Source organism: Phalacrocorax aristotelis, chromosome 1 (genome assembly GCF_949628215.1).
Source record: "Phalacrocorax aristotelis chromosome 1, bGulAri2.1, whole genome shotgun sequence".
Lineage (NCBI taxonomy): Eukaryota > Metazoa > Chordata > Aves > Suliformes > Phalacrocoracidae > Phalacrocorax > Phalacrocorax aristotelis.
In genome coordinates, this window is record NC_134276.1 from 37,390,510 (window position 1) to 37,417,042 (window position 26,533).

The window sequence follows — 26,533 nt, forward strand, 5'->3', positions numbered from 1 at the left end:
TTCTAGAGCACAAGGTTTTCTAACATCTCTAGTATTAGAGGAGATATTTTATGAAAGAATTATAAATGGAAATCTATGTTGGGAGAATTTCTAGTTCCAATAGGGGTGCAAGACTAAAATTTTCCCCTTAGTAGGACAACAAGAAAAAAATCAGGCATGAGGACTGCCAGTACTTGCATGTGTTTAAATTCTTCCCACATCTCCAGTTGATTGACATCTTCAATAAGCTGTTAATGACCCACTCCATTTGCTTTAAATGAGCCTTAAATTTTTAGATCTAGTGTAGTTTTGTAGGAAGTTGGAATTAAGTAGATTTAATTGCCTTTCTTCTGTTTTTGTTTTTGTTTTTGTAATTCATCATTCAAAGGAACAGTACGCTTTGCCATCGTAATAAAGTTTCAGTAATCTTTTCTTTGATTTGAGTTCTATATGCAAAACTGTGTGCTAGTTATAATGAATCAGTATTCCTACCCAAGCTAGGCCGTGTGTGTTAGGTACCAGTTATTCATAAAATAAGAGCTTTTCTCATGCTGGCTTTCAGTGTTTTAAAGTAGTAATTTAGCAGCTGTCTTGGATAGGGCTGTGAGCATGTTCGAAATCAAAGGTGACTCTGGGTCTGTTCATGAGATGGGTTGGTACTGCATTCTTATTAGCATATTTGCTTTCCTTGTACCTTGATAGTTTTAGTCCTTGGGGCACAGAGCTGAGAAACATAGATTGTAACTATCATGCCAGATAAAGAAAACAACGTAAGTGATGATGCAAAATGTATTGTCTGTGACAGTGAACAAGCAGAGACTGGCTTGTGTAAAACAAATTTTTACAGTCTGACTGTGATGGGCTATTCTCACCACAGTGATACCTGCTGAGGGGTTGTGTTATATTTAGTTGCATTGTAATAACATTTCTTTCAAGAGATGAATTACATATCTGTAGAGAAGTGATGATACAGGCAACCATGGTTGTTAGTATGCAGTCGGCATTTTATATTCAGGCATGAACATCTGTATTGGTGCCAGACACTAGCTAATCTGTGATTGTGACAGAAGAAAAATATTGGCAAGAGGGCTGCGAAGTGGAGAACTGGACGTCAAAGTGCCTATCAATGTAAGACTTTATTGCTTCAAAATGAATAGCACATGATCTTTCCCCAGTAGGAACGAATAAAAATTTAAAAGATGTGGTAAGTAGTGAGCTATTCTACTCCCATTCATGTTGGACATCCATATGGACAGTACTTCACTATATGAAATCTGAACTCAATCTTCTGATGCCGGCTTATTAATATTATAGTCCCTGAATCTGTATGCAGTCAGCTTTCCACAAATATTTATGCTAGATCATATTTGCATAAGTGGAGCATATATAACTGCAGATTTTACATACGGGATATGGAGAACGGCAGTCCTTAAGATCTTGAGCAGAGAACAGATCCCCCGTGCCTCTCTGCATAACCTCTGCAGTCTGTACCTCCTTTCAGAAGGAGAATAGCCATGGATTGCACTTATCTGGTAGACCACACTTTAGCCACTGCACTTCGGAGACAAGGGAGTATGCCATTAGCTGAGTTAAAATGAAATACAATATCTGGTATAAAGTAGTCGCTGTGCTCTCTGTGACCTCATCCCTGCAAGGCAGCAGCTAATCAGCGTTATCTGGTGGGGTCTTTCTATTATGTCTATTATCTCTTACAATTCCTATCTGCTCAACAAATGACATCTGATCTTTCATCCGCCTTTGTGCCTCCAAAAAGCATAAAGTCTGATGGGGGGGCAGGAGGAGAAGGAGACTAACCTTTTCAGCTCGGTTACAGAGTGAACAATTTGTTTTTGTAATTAGAGCTCAGCAGTGATCTCTGTTTATTTCACTGATACTCAGCTCGGTGTAAAGAGAACTCAATTTTGACAACTGCTTAGCTCACGGCACAGTTTTAAAGTATTAAAGGATAATGGAAGACTTATTAGATTAGCTTTTGCCATGATCTTTTAGTGTCCCAGATAATTATTATTTGTGATACAGATGAATGGTTTAGGCTTCTATTATTATTATGCATGCATTTCTGTGTAACACTTTATGTACTGTTGATGGGCACTAAAATATGCATTAGGAAGTATACATTTAGTCAGCTTGCACAGATATTAGTGGTATTTTCAAGTAGATCAAATTGTTCTTTTTGTGAATTTTATTTCATTTCCATCATAAGTGTTCTTAGTTCCTGACTTTTCTTTTTTAAAACAAATCAGTTCAATTATCTTCATCATCATTATTATTACCCTTAACCATTCTTAGTAACACTCATGTGGTTTCTACCACACTCCTTTGATCCAGTCATTACATTTCTCCCTTAGCATTTTACATTTATCTCTGTTCCATGTGTTTTGGTGTTCTTGCTTATTTTTTTCTTGCACTATCACCATTTTTATCCTTCTTATTTAGCATTTTAAATAATTCCTGCTAGTCACATACTGTTTTTCACCTTGCTATTTGATTTTTCCTCTTATTACCTCTTAATTATGGTAAGTTGCTTATATATCTGATCTTATGATTAGCTTTTTACATTCTAATCACCTTTTTTCCTATTTTGCATAAAGCATGTCCTTTTAATCTTTTCACTACTTTTCCCTAAACAGTTTTCCCTTTCTTATTCTTTTTTTCTGGCTCACCTCATTCTATTAGTTTGAATCCTTCTGATCAGAAACATTGCTTCTGATCTTGTTTTCTATTTCTAGTAAGAATTTTGTATACTGCTTTGTTCTTGGTTACCGCTAAGTAATTTTCTTTTTGTTAGAAGTCTAAGTTTACAACTCCTTGGAAATTCTCTATAGATTATGGCAATAAAGTTAAAGGTGATTACATGATCACCCTGGACACAGCCTAAATTACTGGAATACATGAACAAGAAAAAATTTTCACACTTGAATAATTACACTTTCTCTTAAGGTGCGTCTAGGTCAGTGACCAAGTGGGTACATCTAACAAAACATGAGTACTAGTCCATGAGTGAAATACAGTTGGATTTTCATCTCAGTCTCCAAATGAATATTGGTGGCTCATGTTATGAAAGCACAAAGATTGCTTAGGGCAATCTGTCTTAGCTTAGATCTTAGCTCTGTCAAGGTTAATGGCCCCAAATCCTTCCTGCCTTAAACGTAATTTTTTTTTGTCAGATTATTTTTTAAATTTGGTCTTCAAAACAGGAGTCTGTCAGGAAAAAAATGTAATAGTAACTTCACTCTGTGATCCACCTCACTGTTTATCTTTTATATATTAATCTTATGCTGCACTCATTCCTGTGTGCTACCATCCAGCAGGATGGTTTGTTGAAAGTTTTGTTCATGTTAGTTATTTCATGCTTATGGTTAGTATTCTTGTTTGTTCTGGCAAAATGTAGTAACTTAAAAGCACCCAGACCTTTCAGCCATATTTCAATATGGAAGTGAAAGGCATGTATCTCCTTCTGAAGAAAACGTGCTTCTTAAATGGGCATAGCACAAAAGAGGAGGTTGCTATCATCATTGTGTAGTAGGAAAAAAAAAGGGTTATAGATATATATGCACGCCTTGCACATATGCTCTCGAGTTATCATGAAAAGAGCAGGTAGTTTTCTGAAATTCAACCCTTTCCCACATTGCTTTTATTATATAGTAGATATTCCTTTTCATTCTGTTGATACTCATCACAGCAGTATCTGAGTACCTCCCAGTGGTGAATTAAGCTCTTGACTTAAGATGTCTCATTTTCTCTCCAAAAGGAGAAAACACCTGAGTGCCTCAACTTTAAATTAATGCATTTTTGGTAGTGTGTATCCCAAAAAAATCCAATTCTAGTTAAAATTTGTAACTCTGGTAACTATGAAATGTCATATCAAAATATATGACATTTCACTTGAGAAGTGAAGACCTGAGCAGTGGCAGATCACTTTCTGCTTGGATTGGACAGTTTTGTAGCCAAGCAGTAAAAAGGGAAAATATTATTTATAGATTGTCTTTTGTGACAACAACATACTAACAAAGAGCACAAAATTTGAGCTCCATGATTTATGTAATCATAGAATCATAGAATAGTTTGGGTTGGAAGGGACTTTTAAAGGTTATCTAGTCCAACCTCCCTACCATTGGCAGGGACTCACCACCCTCATTGTAAAAAATTTCTCCCTTATCTCTAATCTAAACTCACCCTCTTTCAGTTTAAAGCCTTTGCCCCTTGTTCTGTCACTGCAGGCCCTGGTAAAATGTCTTTCCATCTTTCTTCTATGACCCCTATATATATTGATATGCTGCAATAACATCTCCCCAGAGTCTTCTCAAGGTTGAACAAACATAACTCTCTCAGCCTTTCTACATAAGAGAGGTTTCCCAGACCTCTGGCTATTTTTGTGGCTCTCCTCTAGACTCGCTCTAATAGGTAGATGTCTTTCTTGTTCTGGAAACCCCAAAGGTGGATGCAATACTCCAGGTTGGGTCTCACCAGAGTGGAGTAGAGGGGCAGAATCACCTCCCTTGGCCTGCTGGCCACACTTCTTTTGATGCAGCCCAGGATACGGTTGGATTTCTGGGATGCAGGCACGCATGACCAGCTCACAACCAAGTGTTCATCCACCAATATCCCCAAGCCCTTTTCTGCAGGGTTGCTCCCAATACATTCATCTCCCTGGCTATACTGATATTGGGGATTCCCCAACCCAGGTGCAGAACCTTGCACTTGGCCTTGTTGAAGGTCATAGGGTTAATGACTACTCTTCCTCATTCTTGTTGAGGAAAGAACTTGCTCCAAAAGTATTTTAGTGTCAATATTAAGAACTTAATTTCCCTCTGAAAGAGTATCTCTTTCTCCATTGAGTAAGCAGGGAGCATAAAAAAGCTAACTTCTTAATTTACATACCTAAACAATGTAACCTTCCCAGTACTCCTGTTGTTTTATTCTTGACAGTGGTACAATTTCAGCCCAGGAGACTACAGTATAGTTGTGAGAGCTTCACAATACTTCTATGAGTCTTTTAGGACCATTTACCCTGATGAACTAGTAAATATTCTGTCATGAGCTGATCTCTTGTCCGTGTATCTCCCTGGGGAAGGTAACATCATTTTCCTGAGATAAAGTGAGGTAAAGCTGTCTGCTACATGCAAGGTGTTGGCTTTTCAGTCAATATCATGTGAATTATATCACCTAATATATTTGATATATCATGTAATCATGATATATAGATAGGACCTGAAAGTACACTGATAATTATGCTGTTCACCACAAGTGCAGGTCTTAGTTGTGGAAGGTAGGTTCTATTGTTGCTCATTTCTGACAAAAAGGTATAGCACATTCTCCCTAGATCAAACAAGCTAGACAGATCTCATGGTTGACAGTATTAAATAATGCAGAGATACAGGCATAGAAGAATAATGAATGTCTTATTTTTTTCTTTAGATCAACCACCAGTGTACTGTCAAGTCTATGCCATGACCCAAGTCCAGACTGAGTTTCCAAGAATATTAAACTTGCTTAGATTTTTTTTGTTAATTAGCATCTTCCTGAGCTTGCTCAGGATTTAGATGATTGGACAGTGAGTGTCAGTTTGTTATAGTTGGTGAATCTCTTAGCATTTATTAGAATACTGTTTCTGCAAAGAAAAGAAAGATGACTTATTTGACTGTCTGGCCTGGTTAAGATCACTACCAGCCACCTTCCAGTTGTCATTGTTTGTCTTCCTAAGCTGCAAAGGGCATAATTAAGATTTTTTGGATCACCATTTTCTCAGGGTATGACCCTTTTTTTCAGTGAATAGCTATATTGAATTTTGGGACTTTTGGTAGACACATAGCTTGCGCTTGTTGCTGAAGTATATCCAACAGTCTAGGAAACCTGAATATGAACTATGTTTATTACAAATTTTCTTGGTATGGTCAATCTGAGACATCTGTAGCTTAGTATCCTCTATCTTGACACAGAATGCCAAAGGCCAGGGCAAGACAATCTGTAATGAAATGGCTCATGCAAGTAGGCAAGGGTAATGCTTGACTCTGACCATATTTATGCCAAGATCTCCCAAACCTAGGATTCCTCCATTCCATTATAAAAAAGGTATCAGTGAATTCCTGTTTCAATTCTTTAATAAAAGATCCATAAATAAGCAGTATTATTTTAAATAAAGTTATCATACCTGAAGAGTTTTTTCTGGGTATAAATATATATTTTATAACACTAACATCATAGATGCAGAGCTGCATGGAATTGTGTATTTACAAGACTACAGATTCAAGCAGCAGATACCAGATAAAACTTATTTCCTGAGAACTTTGACAGCAATGTCAGAAAACTCTAAGGTGATGAAATCTGGGGATAAGAATATAAATCAGATCTCATGAGGAGGAAGACAATTATCACAATGTATAGAAGAGCACAAATATTGAAAATAGAAAAGGATTGAAATGAAACAGAAAATAAAGCAGGGTGTGGGAGAAGAGTTGAAGATAATTCAGGAGGAATTTCACCATGTGAAATATCAGTCTGCCAGTGCACATCATGTGGGTACCCATTATATTACATTCTTCTAACAGCTATCATGTCTTGGTAGAACCTTGAAATGATGTTGTGTGTGTATAGTATTCATATCTTTTTCTGCACATGAAACATTAATTAACAGCAATTACAAAATCTCTGTTGTTGGTGAATAGTAGGAAAAAATCTTGAATTCCATGCACAGAAAGGATTTTCTTTTCAAACAAGAAATAACTGTTCTCTGCTCTTGTACTTAAAATCTAAGAATAGTTTTGCATAAAATTAGTACCCCAGAATTACCCTAACATACATCAAAGAGTGTATAAAGTTTAACAAGTGGACATCCACTGTCAGTAGCAGTATAGTGCATTGCTCCTCCTTATGTCATGAAGTCATATACTCATGATGTCTTGAAGGGATGGTTCTGGTGATATTAGTCTTTTTAAGAACATATAATTGTGCATCTTTTTCAGATCAGCATAGTGAGCAGTGGGCCCTATATCATAAAACTGCAATTTAAATCATGGTAGTAACTTACTATAGTAATCTACTTAGTAGAATTCCTATCAGTAAATGCTGAAACTGAAGAAAGTTCTATGACTCTTGGAAAAGATTATGTGAAGCTAACTGTGGAGGATCTAATTTGAAGTGCAATGATACAGTATTGCATTACATTTTTGTTCATATAAACTACTATGGTGTGCAGAAAAACTCTACCATAACCCTAGCAGTTATACCAATCTCATATAAAAGAGCTTCTCATGTTTGTATTGAAGATGTATTTTTTTCTTTTTTTCTTTTTCCTTTTTTTTTTTAATATAACACCCCCCTACCCCCCCCACCCCCACCCCAATAATCTAATAAACTTCACTCCAAATTGCAGTCTGGATGGATCAATTCCAAGAATCCAAATTTTCTAGACAGACATGAGTGCACAGTAAGTAGCAACACTCTACATGGAAGGTAGTTCTAAGCAGACTTCCAAGGTAATTTCAGGATATACCAGATGCAGGTGTCTCTCAGTTTCTTTTCACATTCTTTAGCATTTCCTGCCTGCTTCCAGACTGCCTCTTCTGCTTTGATTTCTTTGCTGGGAGCAGGTGAGGACAGTGCGGAACAAAAACAGTTTTCTGCAACTTCGGTAATTTAGAAGTGAAACTATAAAAATAGTCTTTTTAAGCATATGCTGAAGAACTCCTTCATGGAAATATTATTTCTTCACAAAGTAAAATTTTGCATTACAAAAGAATTCTTCTGTTACGTATGCACATATTTATGGCTAACTTGACTGGGCACATTACAAAAGCTATCCATGTAATCTTTCATTATTGAAGCAGCTTCTAGCATTAGATACTGTTTAAACAAATCAAATGCTTTTACTCACCTTATCAGAAAGCAGGATTTGAAATTGGGTTTTTTTTTTTGTTTTGGGCTTTTTTGTCATTTGAAACTTATTTTTAACCTTCTGCCTGGGAGGGAAACCAGACATCTTTCAGAAGAACGAAGGAAAATGAAATAATCACATAATCTGTAACTATCCTACATGTAATTTTGCCCAAAGAAAAGATATTAATCTTTCAGATTTTTTTAAAATTCATTTTAAGAACCATTCTTTTATTCATCTGTGTCAAACCTACTTTACCATTGCATTGGCATAATTTCTCTTTTACTTTAAACCCTGAAGGTCAGAAGCTGCAGTTTTGTGGCCCTCTTCAAGAACAAATGTTTCATAGATAAACTAGGAGTTTCGTGTGCCTTCTGTGCTAATTTTTAACTATTTGTTACCTCTTGTGAGATGAAGGCAGATGATATTTTTCTTCCAGCAGGAGCCATCAGATTACATGGTGTCTTGGTAATAAAGGGTAGTATCTTGTCCAACTATAATATAATAAATATGTGAGTGAAACTCCACACAAATGGAAAAGATATGATAGTTGCCTTAAATACCAAGAATATAAAATACTCCAGTGACAATATGAAAAAACCCCAGGTTATTCAGTCCTCAGAATGCAAACGTGAGGAGTTATACATTATTAAACCAATGGGGAAAATGTTGTTTGGATTCATCTTTTATAAACCAATTCAACATTCATGGAATAATCCCAGTTAAGGTATTTATGCAAACCTGAAGATAGAATCCTCTAATTATAATAGGTTGTACATTCAATTACATTTACTGTGCTTTGTTTGTTTACACATATCACATAAAATGAAATCCATTCTGTTTCTGCATAGTAGTCTCTTTTGTAATTTTTTAACTTTTTTTTTTTTTTGGTGTGAATTAAAGATTTACTAGACTTTTAGTACTTTTTCCTAAGTCAACCCTGACTTCTTTAAACATTTTTTCCATGTGAATTAAGACCCTTTATTTACCTTAATCACTGAACTCTTTGGAAATTCAGGGGAAAATATAATCTTGTACCTATTTCTGCATGGAGGAGCTCTTATATTTTAGTGGGTCTTTTGAACATCTGTCAGTATAACATTTTTCCACCTCTTTTAGGCTAAATGTCAAGTGCTAATTGCTGAAATGAAGTATTGCAAAATGCTGAGTATTTGTCATGGAGCCATGATTATTTTTGAGATGTGTAGTGAGTTTATGTCTAATATAGAAAGGAAAAGTGAACCTATTTTGGGGAAAAGAAAACATATACATAGACGTATACTGAAAGACTGTCAGCTTTTACAGAGAATGTCTTTAAAAGGTCTGGAAGTCCTTCTGGAGTGAATGTGGTGAGAAGCTATCTATCTCAATCAAATTCCTCCTGCTTTAACTGGACAAACTGAATTTCATTTTCTCCCTTTAAATGTGCTACTTATCACAATAAGGACCTTATGAACAATGTGTATTTCCCAGACTTATTTTCAGGTGGTTCCACATGTTGTGAGAGCACACTTCAAGATCAGGAAAGGAACGTATACAAATTAAATGAGAAGCCAAAGGAAAAAAAAGGAAACGAAAGAAACATCTGCAGGGCATCAGTGTGAAAAAATGTTTAAGCTGCCTGTTATTAACTGCTCAACCTGTTTTATGCAGGATTTCTGCATAATTATGTTACAGAGGAGGGGGAAAGAACAGATGTTGAATAAAGATTGAAAATAAGAAAATAAGACTGTTAAAAAAAAAGTAGTTGTGCTTGCTCTCAGCTAGACATTTTTTTGGCAAGACTTTTAGACAGCAATCTATTTCTCAAATTCATTGCCCATTTCTGCAAGATTAATGTAAAACAAAATGTTTCTTTTTAAGTCTGATCAGTTGAACAATTACACAGCTCCAATAATCCCCAAGTCAGTCTTTCAGAAAGCAGCTGAATGTTTCCTCAAGCAGTTTCATAAATTAGATTAAATGAATATGATATCAGGTCAGAAACCCTATAAGCTTTTTCCATGGGAAGTTGTTGATAGCTTATGTAATTAGCTGTTTTCTTCATGCTTTGCAAATATCCAAATAATCCGTACAAGATACATTTTTCATAATCTTTATGGAATAAGTGCCATTAAACTATACTTGTGTGTTTTTCTGTCCCCTTTTCTCACACTTGTGTCATGCTTTAAAGCAAAGCGAACTATCATTTTTTATGAATGTCTCAATTTTTTTCTCCACTTAGTTGATATTTTCTGGCACCAGGTTTGAATGCATTATGAAATTGCTGTCAGGACAGAGGGGGCTGAAACTACATACAGAGTTACTACACTAAATCATTTGCAACACCACTACACCATGCACTGCTTTTTACCCTGAGTGGATTATTTGCCTCAATGGGAGTTATTCCTGAATACACTCTGCAGTGGCCCTTAACTAAAAGAATGGTGTGCTTTAATGCAACTGCTAATGTACTTCTTCAGAGATGGCTATTCACAGGGTTAAGACAAAATCAGAGACCATTTTGGGAGAAGGATTCCCATATGTAATGAATCCTTTCCCCAAAGTTTTAATTTCCTTCTTGTTAACTAATAATATTTTATTTTTCAAGCATTCCTGACTTTGTTTTCCTTTGCTATCCTCACCCTATATACAATCAAAATTAAACTTCAGTCTGTTGAACTGCTTCTTTCAGATGAGCAAATACTTCCTCTGCTGTCTGTCTTCACTTGTGATCCAAAACTTATATGTGAGATTATAAAGCTGTGTAGGGTTTGTTTTTGAAAAGTTGCAGCTTGAAAAGTCACAGCTTCAAAAGTCACAGCTCAGAACTCGATAGACTGTGTTATTTCTTGAAGAGCTTGCAAGTAATTTGATGAAGAAAATGCATATTTGTATGCATTTTGTATTCAAAGGATTTGGACAGGAATTTCCTCTGAAAAAAATATTCAAAATTATATCACTGTCTTATTCTATCTGTTTTGGACCTGATAGAGCTTCTAAAAAAAAGTATGCTGTTTGGAAGAGGTATAGATGTGAAAAAAAAAAGATCGTGTGAACTTGCATTACTTTGGGTATGTGGTGTGTGCATGCACATTTTCTAGATACATACTTATTACAGATCCTTACTGTAATTGCAAGTGAATAGCAGTAGCTCAATGTTATAGTATGTTTAATACTGCAACTGCACCATTACCACCAATCTCTATAGGAAAGCATAGTTCACGGGTACCAGCGGGTTGATGGATCTGTCTGTGGAATCAGAACAAATCTTTCTTATGATTCATTTTTTGCCACAGATAAGCCATAAAATGAAGACAGCAGATTGATGGAGGTTTAGTTTTTCTGCTCTTGTTTTAAACAGTAGATGTAGAACAGGTTCTTCTATTTTATAGCCTGAAGCGGAACTGTCAACATAAAAGATGTACGGACTTAATACCTGAGAGCTGGGCAGAAGAATTTCTTCCCACTTTTTTTAGAGCAGATTAAACACCGCACAATATCACTCATTACTACCTAGTGTAAATTTATTGAAAAGGCATTTTCTGCTAAAGCATGAAATGCTTTGTCTAATTAATAACTGCTTTACTCTAAAACACAGATTTCGTCTGAGAATGAAAAAGGTTTTTATTTATAATCTGCCTGTCCATATTGTTAGAAATTCTATACCTGATCAAAAATATAAAACTTGAAACATTATTTCTGCTTTTTGCCTGCGTGAGTGCGTGTGACTGACTCCACATCGCACTTGGAGCCACGTAACTTCAGTCAATATACAATTATGAGTTTATGAAATCTGTACTTCATAAGGAAAAAACCCAGAACTGATTACAATATGCAAATTAAAGTAACTAAAGGTGATAACCATTCAGGTTTTGTTCCGCTCTGGAGAGTAACTCTGTGGCTTATTTTAAGTCCTGGATATTTTTATTCAGTGAATAAAATTGTGGACACTTCAGAAAACCATACATCAACTATCAAAAGAGCATTGTACTATGCATTTTGAAGGATGAACAGAGGAAGAGAAACATGAACAGACAAACAGAAAAACAAAATGAGAAACAAAAGACTGAAAAATAAAACAGAAAATAAAAAAATATTAAATAATACATTGTTTTTCACATATTTTGTGGTAGCTTATATTTCATGAAGGCAAACATACTTTTCAGAAGGTATTTCTCCTATTCATCATACAGATATACATATATATTTCTAAAAGGAGGTCCTCTATATGTGCCTAGGATAAAAAGTCCTGCTGTCTTCATTTCAGCTGACCTTTTGAGTAAAACGCTGGAGGTGGGGAACAACTTAAGTTAGAGTCCAGTTTATGACGTCTTTTAAAATTAATCAAACTTCTTTTTCCCAAAAAGCAAAATTAATTCTTCATTTTGGATTATGGAAGTGGTTACAGTTACTCAATTTTGCCATGTATTTATGACAGAACCAATCCTGGTAAAACAATCTTCATGTAAAAATGAGAAGAAATGTATTCTGGTTTAGAGCTTACTGGAGAAAAAGCTTATTCTGTGTTACATAACATTTTTTTTCCAGTTTTGCTTAATACCAGCTTAAAGAAAAAAAAATAGCAAACAAACAAAGCCACACCTAATACAGTTGAGCTTAACTACAACCATTGAAATAAGCTAAAAGTTAAACTTGAAGGGATTTGTGGCTTAGTGAGGAAAATAACCTCTTTTAGAAGGTGGACTGGGAGTTTTTTATAATCACTGATGTTATTTTTATTTCATTTTGGTTTTAAAAAGATTTAAAGTTTTAAAGGTTTAAAGTTTGTTGACCTGAAAGTTTGTGTTCCTAAATTTCCCTTCCTTGTGTAGACTGATCTTGGATGATACTTAAAACTCTATCAAATAAGTGATATTTAATGTGCGCTGAAGGTTTATAATATAGCACATGCTGGAGAATCTTAAGTTTAAACTTGCAATTCTGATTTAGAGAAGCAGTTATCAGCAGAAGTATTTCCTCAGCTTTTGGCTTTTTTCCCCCCTAATCTTTATATTTTGATCTGATAGAAGTATGTTGGCCCCTTATGGTTAATTTTGTCCTGTAATCTCTTGAAAATTCTCCTTTCTTGTCCTTTGCTCCAAGTGTGAGAGTACAGAAGCTAATGTTATTGGTTTTTTAAAGTAGCACTAGGAGATCTTTTTCCTTGTGGAAGGGGTAGAAATATAAGCAAGTTAACTTTAATTAATTCTTTCTTGACTGCTGTAGAATGATATGGTTTTCATTAATCATGTGTGAGTGTGCTGTGTGAAGTAACACAGCTGGGCACAACAAGCTGGAGCATGTCTTCCAAGAAATTTCAAAACAGCTTTCTTGAAAACTGCTGTGAAAGAAATAGCATGTTTTTGTAGCAAGACTGATTAATCAAAATAGGACTTTCCTAACACAGAAACACAAAGAATCCAATTAGATGTCAGTTCTGCAGCTCTGTTCATAATCATTGCCAAAATTCCGTGCAAAGTGTCTTGTTATAGAAGACTGTGTTTAGGGTAGAGAAGCAAGTATTTTCAAGTATTTCTGCCTATGTCTATATTTGGACATTTGCAGTGCAATTTTGGTCCATATTCATACACCTAATTAGCAATGGGATTCAGATCAACTGTAAATATCTACATTAGCATGCAAATGGTGTTGACTCTCTTAAGTAGGTCTCCATGTTCTATTATGGGAAGTTAGACACCTATCCGGCATATGGACACCTTCCTTGGAGACATGAAAGTGTCAGAGTCTGGGGCTATGTCCCACTTACATTCCTTAGTTAGCTGTAAATGTAGGTACCAGGCTGTGTGAACAGCACAAAGCAGTACTGCATGCCGAGTAGAAGTGTCTGAGTTAGTTCAGTGTCTGAGTCAGCCTGGACACATTAGTGAATCTTCGTAATCAGGCTAATCTGCTTCTCACAAGAAGTAATTTAAATATATTTTACATTGATTTGGCCAGAAAGTGATGCTTAAAAAAACTAGCCAATAAATAGTTTATGGTAGGATTCATGATCTCTTAAGTGCCTTCCAGATATTCCAGAAAAAAAAAATCCTATGTAGGGAGATCAGTCTTTCAACAACAGTTATGGAAAAAAGAATTTGATTTTTTTGGTTTTTAGATACATTTTCAGTCCTTTTTAGAAATAACTCCGTGAAATGGCAATCTGCATCTGACTGTTTCCCTGATTACTTGTAACTTCTGAACCAGTATCTCTCCAAGGACACAGGCCTCATAAGTGTTTCCACAAATTTGGCAGATACAGACAGCTGTAACAGGCTATATAAGTGCCCAATGTAAGTGAAAACCTGATGACACAGATTATTAGACAATGAAGACTCTTGACTGAAAAAACTCATTAACAATGCCTGTTACTGAGAAAGCTTCAAGCAGACTGTGTCTTCCAAGACATGTTAGTCAATAATAATACAAAAGTTTGCAGAAAATAAACTTTAATTAGTTCCATTGCTCATGAAACTATGTGTTATTGTTAGCATGTTATCTTTGTAGACAGTGCAACAGAAACAAGTCTAGTGAACGGAATTAAACATAGGGAGACTAACAGCCCTGTGGAGAAGTTCAAAGAGGACAAAACTGTCATGATCAAAAATATTAGTAGAACAAAGATGATGAAAGGCCAGTGAATGTCTAAAACTATTTAGAGTTTTGAAAAAGTTTAATTCTCCTTTGGTGATAGGTGGAAAGTCAAATCATGGAATTGTTAGTGAAATGACACTCCCAAGATCAGGGACAAGCAATCTGACTTCTGAGGCTCTTGAGAGGCTGGCAAGACACCTGATTTGCAAATACTGCAAGAATATAATTGCATTTAACGCAGGGCAGAGCTATCTTTTTCTTTCCCTTCTCATATTCTATAAGCAGACAATTTCAATTTAGAAGAATAAGTTAGAGACAACTAACAGCTCCTCAGCTTCTCCTGATCTACTCCCAGGTCCACTTCACTGAGTGATGGATTCTGTATGCCTCTGGAGGTCTCCATAAGAGATGGAAAAGTGCAAACACCACCAGCATGTTTTCAGAATGCTACAGATTTTGCTCTGAGCATGGGAGATAAGCAGGTGGTTCTTGGTATAAATATAAATTATTCACAATTATCACCAGTTGTATTCATAGGACAGGATCCACTTCTATGGTAGAATAAGATTACAATGTATGTCCTTTCTAATGCCTTATAGCATCTTGTTAAATTATCCTCTATTTGTGATTCTTTACCTGCTTTTACTCAAGTATCTCTAAACCTGCTTGTTAAGAGAAAGCATTTTAACAGATGTCCTTGCACTCTGGGATGAATGCATTATGGATATAAAATTGTCTTCACACTTCCTACAATCACCTGTTTTCACCTCTTCATGCACTGAACACCTCCAGCTTGTTGTCACTGCACTTGATTGCAGCATAGGAAATGTACAGGGTCAAAGCCAGTCTTGTATCTTTTGTTCAGTCATGCAAGTCTTGTGATTTTTTTCTCTCATACTTTCAATTTTAACAAGGCTTTCTTGTACTTTTATAACCACTTTTATAATTGTTAATAGGATAATGAAGTACTTTTCATAGGTTTGTGTAAAAAACGTATGAAAATGTATGTATAATAGACACAGCTTTGTCTCTCTAATTGTTGTGGTTTAACCCCAACAAAGCACCACGCAGCCACTCACTCCCTCCCTCCCCTGTGGTGGAATGGGGGAGAGAATCAAAAGAGTAAAAGGGAAAAAAATCATAGGTTAGGATAAAGACAGTTTAGCAGGTAAAGCAAAAGCTGTGTGCACACAAACAAAAGAAAACAATAAATTAATGCACTCCCTCCCATGGGCAGGCAGGTGTTCAGCCATCTCCAGGAAAGCAGGGCTCCATCACGCGTAACAGTTACTTGGGAAGAAAAATGCCATCACTCCAAATATCCCCCCTTCCTTCTTCTTCCCCCAGCTTTATATGCTGAGCATGATGTCATATGGTGGGGGATATCCCTTTGGTCATTTGGGGTCAGCTGTCCTGGCTGTGTCCCATCGCAGCTTATTCTGCACCCCCAGCCCACTCGCTGGTGGGGTGGTGTGAGAAGCAGAAAAGACTGTTAAGCACTGCTCAGCAGTAATGAAAATATCCCTGAATTATCAACACTGTTTTCAGCACAAATCCAAATTATAGTCTCATCCTATGAAGAAAATTAACTTTATCCCAGCCAAATCCAGCACAATAATATAGATTTAACAATATCATTGGAACATTTATGTTTATGTAGGTATATGAAGGTGATCTCTGACAAAGTGTCAGTAGGATACAATAAATGGCCTTTGTCCTGCAACTGCCAGTCTCACCCATCCCCATCCACTAGTCTATTTTGCCAGGATCTGTTCTACAATTCCAAACCTTTATGTACATCAAAGAGACACAATTAAAAAATAAAAATAAATTGTCAGATAATTATCTTACAAAGTTTTGGGCGAGGTTGCATTTTCACAGATGAAATTAATGTCTGACCTAATAGCAACTTTTCTGTCACTCTTATATGCCCTAGTTCAGGAAGATGATTCATTCATGTTTGATTTTATCTGCGATCCCACTGAAAATGAGAGAAATTGTAGATTCTTTCTGAAAGACTACAAAAAGTGAAAGATTAAATTATATACTCTAAACAGCTGAACAACGAATTTGCCAGAACTTACCCTAGTGAACACCCAGCACCCCTGAAGACATTGGAAGAGAACACAGAATAAATAAGATGCTTTAAAATAGTTTTTTCTTTTTCCTGTCTCAAATACTTAGCATTTCCCATAATTTTGGTGAGTAGAGAGAGGATTTAGGCAGGCAAAATAGATCTTAAATTCGAGTGAGTTTTAGCACCCAGGCCATTACTACATTTTAAGATAATCACATGGTATGACTCAAGGATTTTATCTATATTACAGATCTGTTCTCAGAAGACCTTACATTCCCCATTGCAGCCTTTGATAATTCAATTAGTTTCTCAGAAATTTGGGAGTAGCTGATAAATTCACTTTAATGTTAAATCAAGTACCCCAGCAGGTTTCTCTTAATATGATCGCTTCTCAGGGAGCTTAGCTCTAGAGGTGATACCTCCCAAATGCAACTTTCTGTGAGGAATATGTGGCCCTTTGGAGCAGATTAAAAGAACTGTCTGTACCAACATAGCTTCTCACCATTAATAAAGTTACTTCATATCATGACAGCGATCTGATTCACTTGGATGGCTGTCCGTCTACTTTAATTTATTTTAATTGGCAGCCTTAGGTCTCTCCATGGAACAGATTCCATGAATATGATGAATGATCCCAGGAACAGAAAATGTCATTAAACAAGCTGAATTTAACCCTTCCCTTTATATGTGGTCTTTTGGGATTCCCAAATCCTGTTGGCAGACACTGATTGCTGATTAATAAGTAGGAGGGGATTAGCTAGATCTGCATTGACTGTGTCTTTGGAGAACGCTAACAATAAAGCCAGTTCTGTTGTCTACCTCTAGGAAATGGACAAAGAATATGTTAGACGTAAAAGATGAACAACAGGATTTAGTGTAGAAAATAGATGTATGTCCCTGCAGAAGTCAGATAGCAAAGCAGAGAGAAAAATCATAGCAAGCAAATGTTGCTTACTACTTATAAACAGTTGGCCTTAATAGGCAGATTGACCTTCCATAAAGGATTAGTTTTGCTAGAAGGAAGTCTTGAAATTTAGACGTATTCCTCCATGTCATCAAAGATGCATGTTGTCATCATAGCAAGAGCAGGCTAACTGTGGCACTGAAATCTTATAGAAGATGCTGTATTTTCCTCTCCAAAGGTAATAAATAAATAAATAAAAAGTGACAGAAATATACATAAATATAATTTTTGCATGAAATTATTTATTCTGTATTTTTACTCCACTTTGATTTCCTTTTTGAAATTAAATAGGCAATTATGTTCAAGGATAACATTTCTTGATTTTTTTATAAAACACTCTCAGAGTAAACAAAGTAAATATATCACTTCAGGCATATTTTTTTTTAAAGAAAGATTGCAAACAAATTAATTTCTAATGAATTAATCCTAGGAAACTTTGGGGAAGACATTTTACATAAACATTTAGATTTGATATATGTTTTCTTCTCTTTTATTTTTTGACTTGAAAATCATATTTACATAATAACTTCTTATTCAGAGTGGTTAACCTGTTAGAGAATTGCCCTTTGTTTTCCCATGCTAGTTTTATATTTTTAAATATAATTTCTTGTTATGCCTATTTTCTTTTTAACAGCCCTTAGCTCTTTTTCTATCAAAAAAGCATGCTCTAAAACTGAAAATAACTACCTCAATATATGTTGTAACCCAATATATGTTGTGAATATTAGCTCAACTACTCTGTTCAGTATGGGTCTGAAATACTTCTTGAAGTTATGCAGTTGTAATGAACTGTGGATGAAAATGTTGAAGGCAGTCTGTAACATCAAGCTGCAATTGAATTTATCTGTGTATCACATAAACCAGTAAGTTGTAGTGGCTAAAAGTAGCTGTGGTAATATATCACAGGAACATTCAATAGTGCAGATGCACTCTACAGGATTACCATCATTGGTTTTCCACTTGATTATCTTTAAAGAAAAATTAACTGCTAAATAAGTGTGCCAGCTTTTCAGAGGACTGTGACTGATGTTTTATGAACAAAGGTGTTGACAGTTGTTTATCATCCCAGTCTGGCTCTCTGAGAAATACCATTTCAACATTGTTGAATCAAAAAGCACATGCAAAATTCAAACTGAGAATTTATTTAAAGAAGAAATATTTAGGTTGATGTTGAAAGTCACAGACAACAAATGGAAGAGCTCAGTCCTACTCAACCTTTAACATAAGAATTTTGAGATCAGAATTGTTTCTGGGAATAGAGTCAGTGACTGGTGGGAATTCCAGGTATGCTGCTCTATATCAATATGTTTTATTTTGTCCTTGGAAAGGGGAGAGGTGACACAGATAACTTAAAGTCCTACTCCAAAGTCCAAGGCTAGCAATTCTGTATTCTCAGGACAGGCATGTAGGGATGAAAAATCCGGTACATAGATATGGGCTATGATTCATGAAGCTCCCTTCCTTTTATTTTCCTAGTCAAGCAAAAGTTAAACATATGCTTTGGTAATATTTGCAGAAGATCTGTAGGTTTGAACTGTAGATGAAAGGCGAAATTAGAATTTAACATCTTTTCAAGGTACCCAGCACTCTGCCGTGTTTAGGATTCAGCTAGATCTGTGAGCCAGCAGAAGCTGGGATGCAAAAGCAAGGTACGGCTGGACAGAAGAAGAGTTGGCAAGAAGGACATTGGCTCTCATCTGCCTCTGACTCTAACTTCCATCAGGAGATAGGATAACGTTCTGGGCATACGTAAGGTGCCAACTTGCTCTGTAGGCAAAGTGTAGTTGATCAGCTAATCTATATTTCTCTTGCTAAATTTCTGGAAATTAAAATAAAATAAATAAAATTATACAAAAATTAAAAATTAAATTAAATTAAATTTAATTTAAAAAGACCATTTCATACCATGTCAAACATCTTGTTTGTGTACAGGTTGTGTCACCTATACATCAGCAAAGTCACTACCTGCTACAGTTCTGACAAGAACTTAGTTGAAGCCAGAGCTGTAGCTGCAGAAAGAGGGTGGATCAGCTACAATTTGCCTCAGTGAAGAGCAGCAGACCCCAATATATTCCTTCAGGCATAATTGTGTAAAAAAAGTAGTAGTTTCGTATAAACACGGTAGGGCAGTATTAGGGGAGAGGGAAAGTTGTTTTACTTTTTCAAGAAAATAGCTCAGTGGAAAAATCCCAGGAATCTTGATCTGCCGAGATACTGAATGAACATTCTGTGGAAATCCCAGAAGTTATATGTGCATGTAATTATTAAGTTATTAGTTTGCAAAGGGACAATATTCCTACCAATGGGAGGACAGTGTTCATTAGGGAGACATCTTGGAAAAGGGGACTCATGATACTGAGTTACAAAACTAACTCCTGCCTACATTAAGTTAGGGAATATTGGGCCTTTAGACTCAAACTAGACAATTTTCTGAGTGCTGAAAAGCTTAAGACTGTTAATAGGAAAAGCCAGACCAATGGGTACATATCTCTAACACAGAGACAGATAACTTCAGGACATCAACTCCATGCACATTCAGTGAAGATAGGTAGGTCTATTGGGCAAGAGTTTTAGATCTGGAGCTTATCACTGATGTTCTGAATGGCTCTTTGAATCCATCTTTCTCCATTGCCTCTACAGACAGCATAAGAATTCTAGCCTAATTATAATTGTCAGAAATTAGATTGTGTGGCTGTCTCTGTTTCTTGAATGAAATTATTCTTTCTCTTATAGCTGTTGTTAGGCATCTGATGAAACTAATATTCAGCTTCTGAGTCTACTTCCTGTTTTTTTTCAGTCCCTGGATTGACAAGAACTTTCCCTTAAATAGCAGATTAGATGGAAGCTTTCTCTGGTTTGCTTCCCTGTTGCATGATAATAAAGCTTGAACAGTACGGGTGAAAAATGCTATGGCCTGTCTTCCTGCTCACTAGGACTTAGTGCACATGGTAGCAGAAAATCAGGCTCTTCAGAAGACCTCAGGTGAGAAATACCTTTTCTCTGAATACTAAATAGACTTAGGCAGGTACAGTTGCCTTAGGAAAGACTATGCTTTATAGTCTTGCTCAAAGAAATAAATCTTAGTAAAAGAAGCACCTTGAGCATATTTCATTTTTGCGATCATGGATTATGTCAGATATCAAATCACCAGCATTTTTTTATCTTACTTTACAGGACTAATTTTTATGTGTTTTTCCAATTAGAAGCTTTTTTTTTTTTTTTTTACTTTGCTGGGGGTTTTGAGATGAACATTGACATAAAGGTTAAAATACCTTCAAAAGGTCATCAAGTTAGTTCTATGCAGCTACCTCCATCTTTTAGAGTTTTACTGTTCTGCATGGTCTGCCTGGCCAAAGAACAAGATTTGCCATGCCCTTTGATCTTTTAAAATATATTGAAATCTGAAATCAAGTGCTTTGCTTGAGTCTTGACTTTGCCTACAACAGTGAGCTGAATAATCTACTAACATGCAGAGTCCCCCTAATACCACCTAAAAAAAAAAAGAAATTACATATCTTCAGAATCAGTCCAGCTGTGTCTGGCAAATGATTAAATGCTATGAAGTCTGATGTGGATAGAAGAGGGAGGATCAACAATCAAGAAAGGGAAAAAAAAAAAAGATAATAAATGGAGAAAGGAATTTCAGCTAAAGCAACCCCATTTGATTAAAAGGCTGTACAAAGTGCCAAATGTCATGCTAAGAAAAGAGCGTAATCTCTATTTAAAGCTATTCAGAAGGCAGAGCTGAAATGTTTAGCTGATAGCCACAGTGCAGATCTCTTTGCGTACCTTGCCAATGACGCAAAAATAATTTTAAAAAAATCACATATAACCTTTCATTTATTTATTTTGCATTAACCATCTAGGTTAGAGGTTTTTTACATAGTAATACTAGGGACAATTAAGTCTGTTTAACACAGAGACAGATGCCAGATGTATGCATGTAACAGTTACAGGGGAAGCATATGCGTAGTATCAACTCTACAAATAGTCGGGCTCCCTAGGCACTCAACAGTTTTGAAGCTAAGGGAGGGAATGTTTTTATGTTATAACATTTTCCCTTGGTGGTAGCAAATTAGCTGCCTTGTATCCATCTTTAGCTGGAACTGCAGAGAGTCACTTGAGAGTTTACAAATAAGTTTAGAGCTCTGCTAAGCTGTCTCTTAGATACCTGAGAAATGGGATGCATACCATGCTTGTGCTGCAACAGGTGGGCTTAAAAAAAATGTGGTGTGTTTTTTACCCCCCCACCATAAGAAAATTTTTTCTTACTCTAATTCCTTACAGAATTTGTTCAAGGTCAGACTGAGCCTTGCTTTCAGATATGGTGCTTCACACACAATTTTTTTTTCTCTTTGGGAATTAAAACAATTCTTTTTCTTAAAGAAAAATAAAGCAAAGCTACATTTTTATTAGGAAACCCAGAGGCTGTTTTTGAAAAACCATGCAGTAGATATTGGGGCTCAGTTTTCTCTGCTTCCCGTTATCTGTAATACTAAGAAGTCAAGCCAATAATAACTGTACAGGTCTCTTGCTTTTTCTTTCTAGTGGAACAAAAAAGCTGGGAGGAGGGGCACCCATTAAAATCAAGTCGTGGTGGAAAGCATACATGAAACTCTAAATCAAGTAAATGTTATAGTTATAAGTTCCAGTAAATGAAAAGGTCTCTTTAAATACCCTGAGAAAGTTGATCAAGATCCACGTCTAAAATACGTTTTAGTGCATTTTATAACATGTCTGCCCCATTTCTAGGGGTGTAGTACCTTCATCACCTCTACTGAGTAAAGATTTTCTCAAAGGAAGTCAATAGATTGACACTGACTGACATATTCTGAATCCTTCAGCAGCTTTAAAGGTAGCAGCTGCATCTTTTAGCTGCTTTGCCAGAACAGTGTTTAACTTATCTAATGCCTCACTGTTGGATTTCCTTTGTAGGGTGTTCAGATAAGTAAGCTGAGGGCTCAGCTAAGAGAAATTACCCTCACTGCATCTTACTTGGTGGTGATGTTTGTAACGAGCCTTTAACTCTATCTCCAGGACTAAAATACACTTTTTACAAGAACATGGCTCAAATGAGGGGTTGCTAGAGACCAGAAAAATAGCTTCTAACAGTTACCAGGCTTAAAAAGTGAAGATATTGAAAACAATGAACACAAAATGACAACATCTTTGGGAATAGTTCCCAAATTACTGATTTTTTAAAGACGTGTTTTGTCACATCACAGTACTCCAACATGAATTCAAAAGTTGAAGTTACAACACATGCAAAGATGACAAGTAAAAAGGTGACTCTCAGTTGAGCAGCTAGCAGGAGAGATTTTCTGTATTAGTGTTGTTAATATCTATAATCTCCTCAATCCTTGAAATATAAGAAAATGATCTGGAACTTAAGGTTCTTGGTGAAGGATCTGGGGAAAGGAAGATGTGAATATTCTGAAGTCATTTTCAGGAATGATGATTATCATGATTATCATGATCATCAATAACATAATAATGATGATTCAGAAGAACTGTCTTCTGAAAGACAGTGTCTTACAGAAATTAATTTACAGTTCACAGAGAACTTGAAAATATGATATTGAATCTATTTACCTGTAAAATTCTTTTTGCCAAACCAGTGATATTTAGAGAGTCAGATTTGAAAATGGCATCCTTGATTATTCTTTCTGATTGATCTAAATGGAGCACTATCCAGGCAGAAAGCTAAATAGGATAGCATTATGAAACTCAAATTCCTAAGAGAATGGGGGTGCTTCATAAATTGGCAAATCTCTTTTGAAGGTGGTAATAAAACACAACACCAGCAATCTGCTAAACAATAGTCTAGGGCACTATATAACCAACCAATAATGAATATGTTACTTATCATAGCATAGGGGACACTCAATATAAAGCTCTTAAATAATTTCTTTTTTCCTATGGAGATATTTCTGTATCTGCATGTCCAAGTGAGAGTTCCTTACGATGCCTGGACAACTTCAAGGTTTTTCTGAGAGCAGTGTCATGAAAAGTGTTCTTCCCCCTGTTCTGTCAGATGCATTGTACCTCCCATGAAGTCCAAAGTATATGACCCATTTACGACATCAACATTTTGAAGCAGAGCATGATAACCAGTGGGCTTTTCCATCTATCAGTATAAAACAGACATGGTCTCATTATGTCTGGTAAAGGAGATTTTGAATGTAAATCCAGGCATGCTGTCAGGAATGTGGAGGGAACTACTCTCTTTCACCAAAGTGGCCAGATTTTGAATGGTTCAACATCCATATATATATAGCCTGTAGTCATTTTTGGTGAGACTTTGTAAAGGAAAACAGCATTTGAAAAGCTTTACTGCATTGATTCTGTTTTGGACAAAATCATGTTCCTACACAGAACCTGACAGGCTCTCATTCAAGAAAGTGTACCTGTAGTGAGGATGTAAACAGAGCCATCAAAAGGACATAGAAAAAGGTTTCTTCAGAAGCCTGTCATGTCTCTCTCCTCAGTGGCACCCTCATCAATCAGTGTCTGTAAACAAGTTGTCATATCCAAATTTAAGACAAGCTTACAAAGCACAAAGCTTGGTGCCTTCTAATTAAAGATTTGTATACAGAGATAATTGACAACTAGTGAGGAAGGCTCAGTGGTGTAATATATAGCTAATCGTTGGTGGCTTGATGATGTGACAGATGGGGATAGCTTCCTTAAATTATGGAGCTTTTATATTGATATTTTCAGGAAATGTCAACAACATGATTATGTTTTCATTAATGTTGTCTTTCCTTCCCATTCATTGCTTTTGTTAGTCATAATCACTTGTTACCTCTTGTCTCTAACTGTACAATTTATTAATATTTTAATAGGATACCTCACATTGGACCTGGTTAATGACTGGATTCCTAAGTGTTGCCACAGTACAATATACAGTGTTAGTATTTACTAAATATTACAAATTAGATATGGAAATCATTTATATTGTAATTATGACTAACTCACAATGAAGTTCATAAAAAAGAATGTGAATATCATACAGGTTCTGTAAATCATTACACAACTTTAGTTAGGTTTCAGATATAAGAATCATTGCATTTTTAGGTGCCAGTACTGAAACAATACCACTGTAAAATCTGTGGAACTGCCTTGATCAAAAGTAGGAAAATGTGTTATATTAACAATGTTCTTCCTAACAGATCCACAAGCCTGTTCTCTTCTGTTAATTACTGCAGTTTTGTTTCTCTTCTATTCCAGGAAACAGCTTTTGGGCTCTACAACAAAGATTTACTGTTTAAAGCTATGAATTTGTCAGATTACTAAAGTTTCCCTGTAGCTTCTCAGCTAAGTGCAGGCTGGCATAGCTAGACCTTGTACGTTTCCTCCTTGCAGCCCTGGGCTAGAAGAGTTTTTTATGGTGGGATGGGGAAGAGGCCAAAATATTTTTTCATGACTGTCATATGGTGTTTTTACTGCAAATTAGAGTAGGTGCCAGTCTGACTCACAGGCAAACACTGGAAAGCACAACTGGGTGTCCATTCGCAACCTCTCCTCATTCTTCTCTGATAGGAAGAAATGAGACACCCTTTTTACTAGTCAGACATTTTCAGTTCACTACCAACTATAAACTTCTGAGTTTGTACGTTTGAGGAGCACAGGGAAAAAATTCAAGGGCTGTGAGCTGTGCCTTGGCCACAGATAGAAACTGTTGTTCTGCTGTGGAAGTTTTGACATTGTTGTGAATTTTGGAAGCAGAGCCTATCCCTGTCTGTGACTCACAGGTCTGATTTGCCTCCAGAACAGCAAGGCAGAGGCCAAAGACCCATTGTTGGGATCTGTGGACCAGCCCGCTGTGAGGATGGAAAATTTTCAGGTAACAGAAATGTTTTCTTGCTTTTACACTGTCTTTAAATGAAAATATGTGATTGCCATTAAATCATATGCATGACTTGAGAGCATACTTCCATAAAAAATATGTTAAATGTTCTGTAGTGCTCCATGTAATCCTGAAATATTCCTCCCATATTTATGGTTTGGGGCAAAAATGAACTAAAATTAAATCTATAGGCCCACCATCTTTTTATTGCTTTTGAAGTGTTTCATGCCACATCTATATAAAATATATATTCTCATTATCCTGTGTCCAGAAAACAAGCAAACAAACAAAGAAACCCAAACAACAGGAAAACTGTGTAAGGATTACAGACCTCAGAAGCTTGTAGTTATAATATCAAGAAAAGACCACAAGATCTAAGAGGTTTAAAAAAGTGGCAGTCCATTCTCATTTTACTGCCAGTCATTTTGCTAATCTGAGCTACATAATTGCTTTGCCCAGCTGAAAGGAGCCTTTAAACAGACAAGCCAATATAAATACTCAGATTGGAGATGGCTCTGTTTAATAACAGCAAGCATGTGTATAGAGGTATTTGTTTACCTCTGCTCTTTTACGTCAAAATCAATTGTAATTAAACAGGAATCCAACCACAGAAGTAGTACTTTAGCTGACTGTTCTCATAAGAATTGTCATACAGCCCCAGTGTTTAGGACACGTCAAAGCAGCCCATTATTTTCTTCTGTAATAAATACCTACTTATAGTCTTTTCAGTTCTTTAGTAAAGGCAATTGCCTGTCTCAAATAAAGAAGTAAGACACGATTTCATATTAATTCTGGAAGGTTTTCTGGTCTTATTACAGGAATTACTAAAGTTCTGAAAGGCAGAGTTCTTTATTAGGCATTAGAAGATATTTATTGTCCATCTGTTTACATGTACGTACGTACAGAAAATACAGATCTTTCACATCTATTCAAGGTATTAAAGCATATAAAACATACCTTATTATAGTAGTCTAGAACAAGTGCTGGTGGTTTTTTTGGTTGGTTTTTTGTTTTGTTTTGGTTGGTTTGTTTGTTTTTAATGTAATGTTTTTTTGTTAGACCAGAGAAATATAAGCTACAGAGGATTTTACACCTTGTTTCATTATTGAGTGAATTCTAAATGGAAATATTTTCAATAATGAACACAAATTCACAGCATCAAGAATGAAATTAATCTATCTCCTAGGGAAGTCA

At 35.9% G+C, this 26,533-nt stretch overlaps 1 protein-coding gene across 4 annotated transcripts in view; it reads left to right on the top strand.

Annotated features, from left to right (window-relative positions):
• PCDH17 (protocadherin 17) overlaps window positions 1–26,533 on the top strand; it is a 93,851-nt gene that overhangs the window by 55,164 nt on the left and 12,154 nt on the right. For 2 of the 4 annotated variants that reach the window (XM_075087973.1, XM_075087965.1), the window contains exon 5: window positions 25,262–25,336. The exons of 1 other annotated variant lie outside the window; for it this stretch is intronic. In XM_075087973.1, the coding sequence (XP_074944074.1) occupies window positions 25,262–25,336 (75 nt within the window). Of the gene's footprint in view, window positions 1–25,244; window positions 25,337–26,533 lie in introns of all 4 variants that reach the window. One more of the 4 variants, XM_075087992.1, reaches the window with a different exon arrangement.